A 10,767-nucleotide genomic window follows, 5' to 3' on the forward strand; every position below is an offset into this window, starting at 1 on the left:
CGTACATATAGTGATTCTTTGGAAAAGCCTCGTAGTGAATCCATAGCCACTCACCAAAGGAAGTGTTTAAGGGCTTTGCAAACCCGGGCGGCATGGGAAACACGAATTGTGGGTAAAGTGTACAACCTCTGCAGAGTGTAAAACTGATATATCAGCCGTGCTCACGGTCGCGAGCGGCTTGGACCCTCACATGATTAATTTAATTTAAAGATGAAATTAAATCACTTTCTGGTTATTTCTTGTGGCCTTGCTGAGTACCAACCATAAGTGTACTCACCCTTGCTTATTGCTGCTCAGAAGGAGAAAGTTGTGGTGAAGTCTTTTGAAGATGATGCTGAATTCTAGGCGTACGCAACCCCCAGTCGATTGCTTGTGAAGTTTGGAGTCTCCGTTTTCAGGATAAGCTGTAAACTCTGATAGTCTTTTAGTTGTTGTTTTTTCCTTTTTGTGATACTGTACTGATTAATTCACTTATAATGTCTCTATATGTATGAAACTTGATCCTGGCATACATATAGATATACATTCGATTTTGTCCTTAAAACCGGGTATGACAAAAACAAAATTTCAAAAATATATGTCGAATAGGGAAATTTTCAAAATGGGTGCCTGGGCGACAGAGTGCCTGTCGCCCATCCAGTTGGCGACAGGACCTAAATATAAAAAAAATTACATTTAGGTCCTGGTGCCCAGGGCGCATTAAACAGTGAACTTGTAAAATCGATATAAAACCGTAGAAAAATAAAAAAAATACAAACTCAACTGTTCTAGATTCTATGAAATAATATCTACAACTTTTGTTACATAAAGTTTTTCATTTGATCAATGTATCTAAATCAAGAAAAATAGTTCTTGTACTTAGAAAAATCTAAAATAATTCATTTGGTCTAGTTGTGCTTATCTAAAATTTACCAAACTTTTTTTATAGCTCTTAGGAAATAAAATAATGGTATTGTTAAAGTTATGGCTTCTAATACTCAGTATAGCAGCATGGATAAATAACTCATTTAAACTAGACATATTGCAAGATCTAATTTAAAAACTTATTCTAGAAATATTTTCTGGGCCTACAAATTTTGTACCAGCCTATGCTCACCATATGCAACACTCTGGCCAAATATGACATGCATCCAAAGGATGGATCTTGAGATTTAAATAAAAGTGCATTAAACTGGTATTTAAAATAGAGCACGATACATTGATCAAATGAAAAACTTTATATAACAAAAGTTGCAGATCTTGTTTCATAGAATGCAGAACAGTTGAGTTTTTTTTATTTTTCTACGATTTTATATCGATTTTACAAGTTCACTGTTTAATGCACCCTGGGTGCCATGACCTAAATGTAAACTTTTTAAGTCCTGTCGCCAACTGGATGGGCGAGAGACAATCATTTTTGAAAATTTGCCTATTCGATATATTTTTTTGAAATATTGTTTTTTAATATAAAAATGAAAAAAGCACGCGGAATCAGGTCAGCTACGGCCTACGGGAACGGGATAGACGCTACCAGTCCTACCAGCCCACCCAGAGACGAGTCCACCCACCAGTTGGAATCCCGTTGGCGAGGGGAGCGGATACCGGAACGGAACGGAACGGAACGGCACTCGTGGCTGGCCGCCCTATCACCCGCGGCCACGCGAGGCCGTATGATTGGCGGACCGGACGCCAATAATACCCCCGGCCCCCCTCTTCTCTCTCCTCCCCTCGCCTCCGCCCCGCCTCATCGCCGCAGCTGGCTCGCTCGCGGCCGCGGCGTCCTCTCCCCTCCCCGTCACCCCCTCGTCCCCCGCCCCATCCACGCCACGTCGCCCTCCGCCCTCCAAATAAAGTAAACGCGGGCGGTGACAGGAGGGCCACCACCGAATACTCCCCCGCCGCATCCGCTCGCTATTAATCCCATCGCCGCCCCCCGCTCGATCCCCTCCGCCTTCTTCGCCGCCACCGGAGCCGGGCCTGCCTCCTCTCTCTCTCTCTCGTTCAGGGTCCGGGGAGAGGAGAAGGGAGCCGGGCGCCATGGGGTTCTGGGAGGCCTTCCTCAACTGGCTTCGCAGGTACATATATATATATATACTGTATACATACACGCTCTTGGGCTGCTCCGTCCCGTCGCGTCCCGCGGGTTTGATCCGCGGCGCATTGCGCGGCCGGGGTGCGGGGATCATCGATGGATAGGAGATCTGGGGATTCTTCTGGTTTGATTGGTCGAGATAGTTACGGAGGCTATGAAGTTGACTGGTGGAAAGCTTCTAGATATAGCGAATGTGATCGGTACAGCGTGATCCTATTAGGGGAAAGTAATTGTGTTCTTGTGGTTGATTTCTGTCAGCAAACTTGGTATGACAATTGAGCTTTAATTGAGTTTTTTCTCAACAGAAAAGGTTTTAATTGAGCGTGCTGGCCAAAATCGACCATTGTTGGGGAGATTGCAGCACATGAAATTTGTGAAGATCACTTGTTCAAAACGGAAAAGGGGATGATTTAGTCAGTGACATGTTTTGTGATGTCTTGTAATTCTGCGAGGTGCCGTTATTTCTGTTATAGTATACTTCACTGGTACAATAATAATATATTTAATCTGAGGCTGGTAGTTATTTGTTATACCTCAATAATTGACATATACTAGTATAGCTACCAGTAGACTAAATTTATTTCATCTCTACCTACCAGCCAGGTAGGCCGTAGGCTTTGGACTAGATACATAAAAATACAGAAGAGCTTCAATTCTAAGAATGTCTTGCACATGCACTTGTTGGGTGGTAGAGCATTAGTTTTTTGACATTTGTAATTATATGCTCCAATTTCCAAGCAAAGCGATGAACTGATATAATCTGCCATTCGTTTTTCTTGATGGGCTCGACTGCTTGAATAACAGTTTTCTGCTTTCTTCTATCTGCAGCCTCTTCTTCAAGCAAGAGATGGAGCTTTCCTTGATAGGGCTCCAAAATGCTGGGAAAACATCACTTGTGAATGTCATTGCTGTAAGTATCAGGCAACCTTTTGGTACCACTCATATGCTAGATGACTGATGAATATATTTATCATGGGTAAACATGTTTTTTCTTGTAGACCGGTGGCTTTAGTGAGGATATGATTCCTACTGTAGGATTCAATATGAGAAAGGTAACCAAAGGAAATGTCACAATAAAATTGTGGGATCTTGGAGGCCAGCCAAGATTCCGGAGCATGTGGGAGAGATACTGCCGTGCAGTTTCTGCAATTGTGTATGCCTTTCATGTCTAATCTTCCATTTACAGTTATGGAACTAACACTCATCAGCTGTCATGCTTAGTTGGGGCTTGTTAGACATGCTTAATTGGTAGGCTGTGGTTATATCATGCTGATAGTATGGTTTATGTACAAAGTCTTTCTGAACTACTCCACCCTACTTTTCTAAAGGCTTTCTTTAAGGTTCTCATAGCCAGCTTGTGTTCCTTTGGCTTATATTTTAATTGTCTTTATGGTCAGGATAAGTGTTTGGTTTGTGGTTTAGTCGTCCTGTGATGACTTGCTTATTTGTTTGTAGTTATGTTATTTTGCTTTTTGTTGATAATGATGAAATTTTTTATTTACTACCCTTTTTTTCTTGTTTTGCTTTGCTGTATATGATGGTGGTACGGCATTTTTTATTTGTCGCATTGTTTGCTTTTTTTTTGTTGTGGATTATGGTGAAGAATTTTTTTTTTGTTTCTGCATTTCTGCTATCTTTGCTTAAAAAATGAGGAGGAACTTGTACCAGCTGTACAGTTTTTTTTTTCTGATTACTTCCACAGGTTCTATATTTTATAACTAGCTTCATTGAAACTTGCTGCATGATTTTTTTCTGAAGGTCATAGCTGATATAATTAATCAATAGGGAACATGAGCTTCTACAATTGGATGTTTAAATTGTTTTGGTTGTGCAGGTATGTTGTTGACGTGGCAGATCGAGAAAACATGGCCATTGCAAAAGGCGAGCTCCATGACCTCCTGAGCAAACCATCTTTGACTGGGATCCCGTTACTAGTCATTGGCAATAAAATTGACAAGCCTGAAGCTTTCCCTAAGCAAAGCTTCACTGAAGTCATGTAAGTGCATGCTAAGCTACTGTCATTCGTTACTTCTTCTTCCTTGAAAATATTAGTTCGATAAATTGTACTCATGTACTGCCTGGCGAATGATTGCAGGGGCTTAAAGACAATCACTGACCGAGAAGTGGCATGCTTCATGATATCATGCAAGAACTCGACCAACATTGATTCCGTCATTGACTGGCTGGTGAAGCACTCAAAAAAGAAGAATTGATCTAAGTCTGTAACTCTTGAAGCGTGCTCCAGTTTCTCTCTTTTTGCATGTCGCCTAGCATTGGGGCTGTAAATTATGCAAGAGGTATTGATCAGGGATGTTGTGTTCATAATTTTGTTGGTAGACTACGTTTGGTGTGCACGCGCGTGCTCTGTTACAACTTACAGAAGGCTGCCCTCTGTTTCATATTTGCTTGGTCAATTTGAGCAGTGTGGTTTGTTTCACATTGTTTACTTGAAGATCAAACAAAACTGAATGAAGTGTTGTTAATGCGAGCGAGCAAATGAACATTGGCGAAAAACAAATGTGGTGAAGTAATTAAAAGTATCAACCCGACAGATAAAAATTGGAAACTGAGGGATTAATAGGATTCAAATCATATAGAGAATTTACTTTGAAGCTTGATTTCATGGCTCTTCTCTCTTTATGTTTTTCGAGCGCTCTATGTAAACAGTAATTAGTGCAATTTTCCAGCCTTTTTTGTGGAGTTTTTAGCCTTTTGTAGTTCTCTTTTCGTGCTTGGGTTCATACATCAATCATATGAATAAATATCTATGCTGCCCTTGTTCAGGCAAATTCCAACCCCGTTTTGACCCTGCGTAAGTGCAAATTTTCTTACCTCTCCACTATTTTTCTCAACCCAAAATCTTACTTTACAAAAATTAAATTCCTAACAAACATAGATCACATGTATGTCAAAAGGACTGAAAAAGATTGTGATATTGTTTGTTTATAAACAGTAAACATTTGCATTTACGAAATCTCTGTTTCGATTCCAACCCCCCAAAAATGCAAAATTGCCATGTGCATGCCGCCCTTCCACCCTCCCGTCGACATGTCCTGAAGTCCGAACTCCAAACTCCTGACCCTCTCTGACCTCGGAGATGGCGGCGTCACTCTCCAAGCACCTCCGCCTCAGCCTCCGCCTGCGCGGCGGCGGCGAGCAACGCTTCCTCCCCTCCCACGCCTCCACTTCGCACGCCTCATCACCCGCACCTCCTCCTCCGCCGCCGCCTCCTCCCGGCGTCGCCGCGCCTCCGCCCCCAGGTACCCATCTACCCTAATCGTCACCATCTTGCGAAATGCCTTGCGAATCATCTGCAAATCTTTTCGTGTTCTACTCGCAGGGGCGGGGAAGGAGGCGAGCGCGTGGTCCAAGCTCTTCCTCTTCGCGCCCGGAGCCATCACCTTCGGCCTCGGCACATGGCAGCTCTTCAGGAGGCAGGAGAAGGTCACACAGCGCACGCGTTTTCGTCACTCACCGCATCGTTTTGTTGGCCGGCGAGACCTCACCGTGTGGTGTTTCCTTCTCGACCTCAGATAGAGATGCTGGATTACAGGACGCGGAGGCTGGAGATGGAGCCCGTGGCGTGGAACGAGGCAACCTTGTCCGCTGCCCTGCGTGATCCGGACGCGCTGGAGTTCCGGAAGATCGTGTGCGAGGGCGATTTCGACGAGGAGAAATCGGTGTTCGTCGGACCTCGCTCCCGGAGCATCTCGGGTGTGACGGAGAATGGGTATTATGTGATCACTCCGTTGATTCCCAGGTTCACTGAGCCCGGCAGGTAAGTTATTTCGAAAATGCTGGAATCACAGTTCCTATTTTTCAGATTACCTTGAGAACCAACATTGCACTCTTGCACGATGATTGAGCTTGATACCCTTTATTTTGGGAAGTTCTTGGTGAAAAGCTGCTGTAGTGAAAATGGCTGATACTTGTAAACTGAAAAGCTTGTCTGTGGTCAAATTCGACCAAAAAGCTTGTCTGTGGTCAAATTCGGAATGGTGAATTATTGTAGTAGAATTAAATTTCTAAATATTTCTTCAACAAGGACAAAAGGTGTCAAGCTTGGAAGATGTGACTTATGTTAGGGCAAAACCAAAACAATTGAGTTAGTGGAAGATGCTCGAGTTGGCAGTGATTTGAATTCTTTTGATTCTAATTGGCTTGGTGACTGGTGTACATACCCCTCTATTGCCTTTCCATGGACACAGTGGCGGAACTGGAAAGAAATTTTAAGGGGGGCCAAGGCCGAACAAACTTCGATAATATTTGTAGATACAAAAATTTGGCAATTTGCATTATTTTTTTATTAATTGTGCTAGTATGCGCTAGTTAGTCATGGTATATATTATTCAATCATGCAATGACAATTCACAAAAGCAAAATAGGAACGTGAGTCAATATATCTTGTTCATTTTAGTTTTGCCTTGGTTTCCTACAAAGATTAGCCTTAATCTAAAAAAATCTATTCTATTATGCGATACAAAATCAACAATGCTTTTATAGCATACCATATCAACAATAATAAATTTATATTGATTTAAATTGAAGAAGTATAGGCAAAAGCCATGGATTGGATGCTAATGCGATCGCATTAGTGGGGCAGGTGGGTTTGTTGTTGTCGTCCGTCTCGGCTGTGGCTGCCTGCCTACTTGCCATCAACGCCTTGGCATGTATTCGTGCGATGCCAATCGTGAGACATGAGTCCGGTGGCACCCTCCACTGAGACACTGATGAGCTGTTACTAGCGAGCAGCCACACATGGAGAACAGAAAAGAACTTCCGACGCTAGAGATCAGGGTGGATCGCGTGAACTTTCAAGGAACCGAATAATATTATGGGCTTTTATTGTGGGCTAAAGTGGGTTAAGATTAAGACGTACTTAAAAACTTGAGCTAAGATTAAACTGAGATTAGAGAGTATTTGGAAACTTGAGCTAAGGTTAGCTAAGATTCAAAAATACTTAAAATCATAACTAGGATTACTCAACAAAAATTATTTTGTTAGGGGGGGGCCATGCCCCCCCCCCCCCCCCCCCCCAAGCTCCAGCACTGATGAAATCTTCAGCTGCATATGAATGGATTGAAAAGTTATGTAATTATCTTCATTGAGAATTTAAAGGCAAAAATAACATTCAATTACTGCTGTTTATCTTTTCAAGTATTGATAACTGAGCTGAAAGTCAAGAGATACAGAGGATTGTAGAAACATGTTTGGCAATTATCCTACATATTTGCAGTTTTGTTGCAATAATAGCTGATGTATGTGTGCAATGGGGGCGGATGGTGGTGTGTTCAGACTTAATCTGTAACTGTCCACAGAGAAGTCCCCAACCCAAGTAATAATCTCAAAAGACAAATTTTCTTGGTATTTTGTTAAATTATGTCTGGAAGGAACCTTTAGGTCCATAATTGGGTGCTTGTGCTACATGCTAACCGATAGCTTCATTGTCTTGATCAGCACATGCAGAATTGTGGGTGACAGGATGCAAGCCTGTTTACAATGCCTGTTTTGACTTTATCTCCCACACATTCCTGTCATAGATAGCTCACAACTCCACATCACCACCTGTCAGCCTTAGAAATTAAATCCAACCATAATATTTTGCAGGTACTCTTTATGTAGTCATTTATCTTTCTGAGAAATGGTTTGTCAGTTTGCAGTCACCTATCCTTGTGAATAGAGGATGGGTTCCTCGTGGATGGCGTGATAAAAACGTTAAGGATCACCAAATCCTGGATGAAGCTTCAGAATCAAATGCTGTTAAACAGCCAGACGGAAAAAGTTCATGGTGGAAGTTTTGGTCTAATGAGCCTAAATCATCTCCTGAGGTGATCTTTATTCCTAGTCTTTTGGCTTAGCTTCCAATCTATTACCTCAAATTCTAAATGTATCTACTTTGCTCATCAAATCGGAGTACCATGTGTTTTGTGAGTGTTGTTATAATATTATTTTTTGTGCCATGGTATGTGAACTCCTTGTACATGATAACGCCGTGGCAGCAATTTATCAAATAAGTCATGTTATATTTATTACTTATACTAGACTTGTTTGAGAATGATAAAATGGTATGGAATGTAGGCTGGTTGTTGGTCTGTGCCTGCTTTAGATCATTAAAAGTGTCGATAATCCTTAAGTCCTAGTACCTTCATCCTTTTGAACTAATTCGCCTGTATTAAACGTATAGAATTGAGAATGGATGGAGTATTTGTATTGCTTCAGTTAGGCTCAAAATTTATGCAAGTTACCTTTTGCAGATTGAAAAACCTAGAGAACTTCCTGTAAGAGTTACTGGAGTAATCCGAGGAAGTGAGAAGCCAAGCATATTTGTTCCAGCAAATGAGCCCAGTAGTGGCCAGTGGTTTTACGTGGATGTTCCCATGATTGCTCGTGCTTGCAGGCTTCCTGAAAATACTGTTTATATAGAAGATATAAATGAAGACGTCTCTCCAACAAACCCTTATCCTGTTCCAAAAGATGTCAACACCTTGATTCGTCACTCAGTGATGCCAGAAGACCATCTCAAATACACTTTTACATGGTAAGCACTTAACCCCAAGCCCATCAGGCTTTGGTGCTGGATTGTTTCATTCTGAGTTAGTTTTATTTTTTGACTTCTGTTACCAGTGGTTTCATTCATCCTGATAGAAACCAGTATGTTGCTGCTCTTATTTGGTTGTTTGCATGGCAATATCTGATACACGGTTCATTGCCTCTACAAATCTACAGTATCTATAACTTGACTTTGAGTCTGGCAGTTCATCACTGCCAGACCATGATAGTTGGCTCCTTCGCAAAAAGAAATACTTGTGCTGAACATAGAACGCTCCTTTTTGTTGCATGTTATATGTAGAACAAATCCTGGAACCATCAATATATTATTAAAAAAACAGCTTTACTTACATGGGTCTACCTTGTATGATTGGACAATAGCCTTTTCCCATTGAAACATGAGAAACATTTTGCTTCTGGGCTTCTTGCACACCACACTGCTTTTATAGCAAGTGTATATTTTTCTCGAGCTTACACATTCTGTTATGTTTGTCCATTAATTGAAGCTATGGGATCTAAGATAAGCACATGAAATACAATTGTGGGTATGATAATGAGGCACAAAAAATTGAGAATAAGGAAGGTAATAAGGATCTGGGGCAGTGAACACTCATCTACTGAGTTTTCGAACTTCCGAGAACATGTGATGAGCTTGGAGATGGCATATGTTGGTGCATGGGCTAACTGGATTCAGATTTAGATGACATTAATCTCTTCTGGGCACCTTCCACCTTATCACCACTTGGCCACTTCATATGTTTTCTTTGCTGTTTTAGGTACACTCTTTCTGCTGCTGTGACTTACATGGCTTCAAAGAGGATAAAGGCTAAGAAGGTTAGGTTGTGACAGTAACAGGAATGTAGTCCACCAAACCCATCACAGATGCCCAAGCTACTGCCCCTTTCATCTCATCAGGCAATAGGTATAAGATTGCCCTCTTTTGTTTTGATATGCCGTACATTGACTAGCTGTTTCTCCCGGTGGAGCGAGGAGGATACAGCAATTTTGTATGATGGTTGTTTCCGCTGGCTGGAAGGGCTGTCTGTAACTGCAAGGTTGGCAATTCCTTGTAATATTTTTTGTCAGGAAGCTTACTGCTTACATACTGAGTAGCCTTGTCTTCTTTTAGCATTTTTGTGTGATGATTGTTTCACCTGAGAAATTGTTGCACCGGGTTGCCGACATTGCATTTTCCTTCGCTGGGCTGGGCCGTTGCTGGCTTGCTTCGAGGTCACTAGCACAAGGGTTTCTGCCCGCTGGAACATCTCCTGATGGGCTTCATGGTACTTGCAGTAGCAGTTCAAACTTTTTTATATATATAAGTAGCATTTCAAATTTAAATGGCGCATTCATATGAAGAATGAAAATGAAATTATATTGTGTATTTTCCATTCAGTTTATGTGATCGTACCTTGCCATTTTTTCATCATCTTACCCAGTCATTTGAAATGGTCAAAAAGTGACTTGTTTAGCAGCAATTCTTTGCTATTGATACATTTGTCCAGCCTTGTAAACATTAGTATTTGGAAAATACGTTCGAGAGAAATCGATATGCCTACTCAGGTAATTGAGCACTAATTCTCAATAACAATTTGCTAGACGCGCCCTAACAGGTTGGTACGTTGTATTATTATGTACTAGTACTAGAGAGTAATTGTGTTTTTTCATTTTAGACAATATGCCAGATAGAGAGCGACTGCACTGCAGGCATGCGATGCTCGTGAGTCGTGAGCTGTGATTTTGTGATGCTGTTTCCGGTTCTACTTGTCCTCTCCTGACATCTGTTTCTCCTCATGCTGCTCTGGCCCTGTTTAGATTACTTTGCATTTTAGATTTTTGGAAGGGAATTTTTAACATTTGAAGTATTAAATGTAGACTAACTATAAAACTAATTACAGATCTCGTCTGTAAACTACTAGACGAATCTAATGAGCCTAATTAATTCATTATTAGAGCATGTTTACTATAACAATTTAGTATCTAATCACATCCTAATTAGGCTCATTAGATTTGTTTCGTGATTTACAGTCCATTTGTGTAATGCGATTTATTTTTCGATTACATTTAGTATACCATTCAAACTATTTATAAAAATTTTATATTTTAACTTTATAAATCTAAACAAGACCTGAAAAACTATTGGCTCG

General features: G+C 41.2%; 2 protein-coding genes across 3 annotated transcripts; both read left to right on the plus strand.

Moving 5' to 3' along the window:
- Window positions 1–1,708: 1,708 nt before the first annotated feature.
- LOC120689619 (ADP-ribosylation factor-like protein 8a) lies at window positions 1,709–4,554 on the plus strand. 2 transcript variants are annotated; one of them, XM_039971967.1, is made up of 6 exons: window positions 1,776–2,054; window positions 2,377–2,523; window positions 2,900–2,981; window positions 3,070–3,224; window positions 3,906–4,067; window positions 4,167–4,554. In XM_039971967.1, the coding sequence occupies exons 2-6, from the start codon at window positions 2,504–2,506 to the stop codon at window positions 4,282–4,284; spliced, it is 537 nt and encodes a 178-aa protein (XP_039827901.1). In that variant the 5' UTR covers window positions 1,776–2,054; window positions 2,377–2,503; the 3' UTR covers window positions 4,285–4,554. The 2 variants fall into 2 exon arrangements, with proteins under 2 accessions (XP_039827900.1, XP_039827901.1); XM_039971966.1 differs by lacking the exon at window positions 2,377–2,523 and having other exon boundaries at window positions 1,709–2,054.
- Window positions 4,555–5,101: 547 nt separating this feature from the next.
- Window positions 5,102–9,775, plus strand: LOC120689617 (surfeit locus protein 1-like). Its single transcript, XM_039971965.1, has 6 exons — window positions 5,102–5,331; window positions 5,412–5,515; window positions 5,605–5,849; window positions 7,725–7,899; window positions 8,326–8,609; window positions 9,397–9,775. Exons 1-6 carry the CDS (start codon window positions 5,169–5,171, stop codon window positions 9,464–9,466), a joined length of 1,041 nt encoding a protein of 346 aa, XP_039827899.1. The 5' UTR covers window positions 5,102–5,168; the 3' UTR covers window positions 9,467–9,775.
- Window positions 9,776–10,767: the final 992 nt, after the last annotated feature.

This window comes from Panicum virgatum, chromosome 9N, assembly GCF_016808335.1.
Source record: "Panicum virgatum strain AP13 chromosome 9N, P.virgatum_v5, whole genome shotgun sequence".
Classification (NCBI taxonomy): Eukaryota; Viridiplantae; Streptophyta; class Magnoliopsida; order Poales; family Poaceae; genus Panicum; species Panicum virgatum.

Bases quoted from the DNA above. Each gene is read 5' to 3' on its own strand.
- LOC120689617 (XM_039971965.1), top strand. From the start codon at position 5,169: ATGGCGGCGTCACTCTCCAAGCACCTCCGCCTCAGCCTCCGCCTGCGC. The intron at 5,516-5,604 runs GTCACACAGCGC...TCTCGACCTCAG, and splicing joins TCTTCAGGAGGCAGGAGAAG to ATAGAGATGCTGGATTACAG. The intron at 8,610-9,396 runs GTAAGCACTTAA...TTGCTGTTTTAG, and splicing joins CTCAAATACACTTTTACATG to GTACACTCTTTCTGCTGCTG.
- LOC120689619 (XM_039971966.1), top strand. From the start codon at position 2,017: ATGGGGTTCTGGGAGGCCTTCCTCAACTGGCTTCGCAG. The intron at 2,055-2,899 runs GTACATATATAT...TTCTATCTGCAG, and splicing joins TTCCTCAACTGGCTTCGCAG to CCTCTTCTTCAAGCAAGAGA. The intron at 4,068-4,166 runs GTAAGTGCATGC...GAATGATTGCAG, and splicing joins CAAAGCTTCACTGAAGTCAT to GGGCTTAAAGACAATCACTG.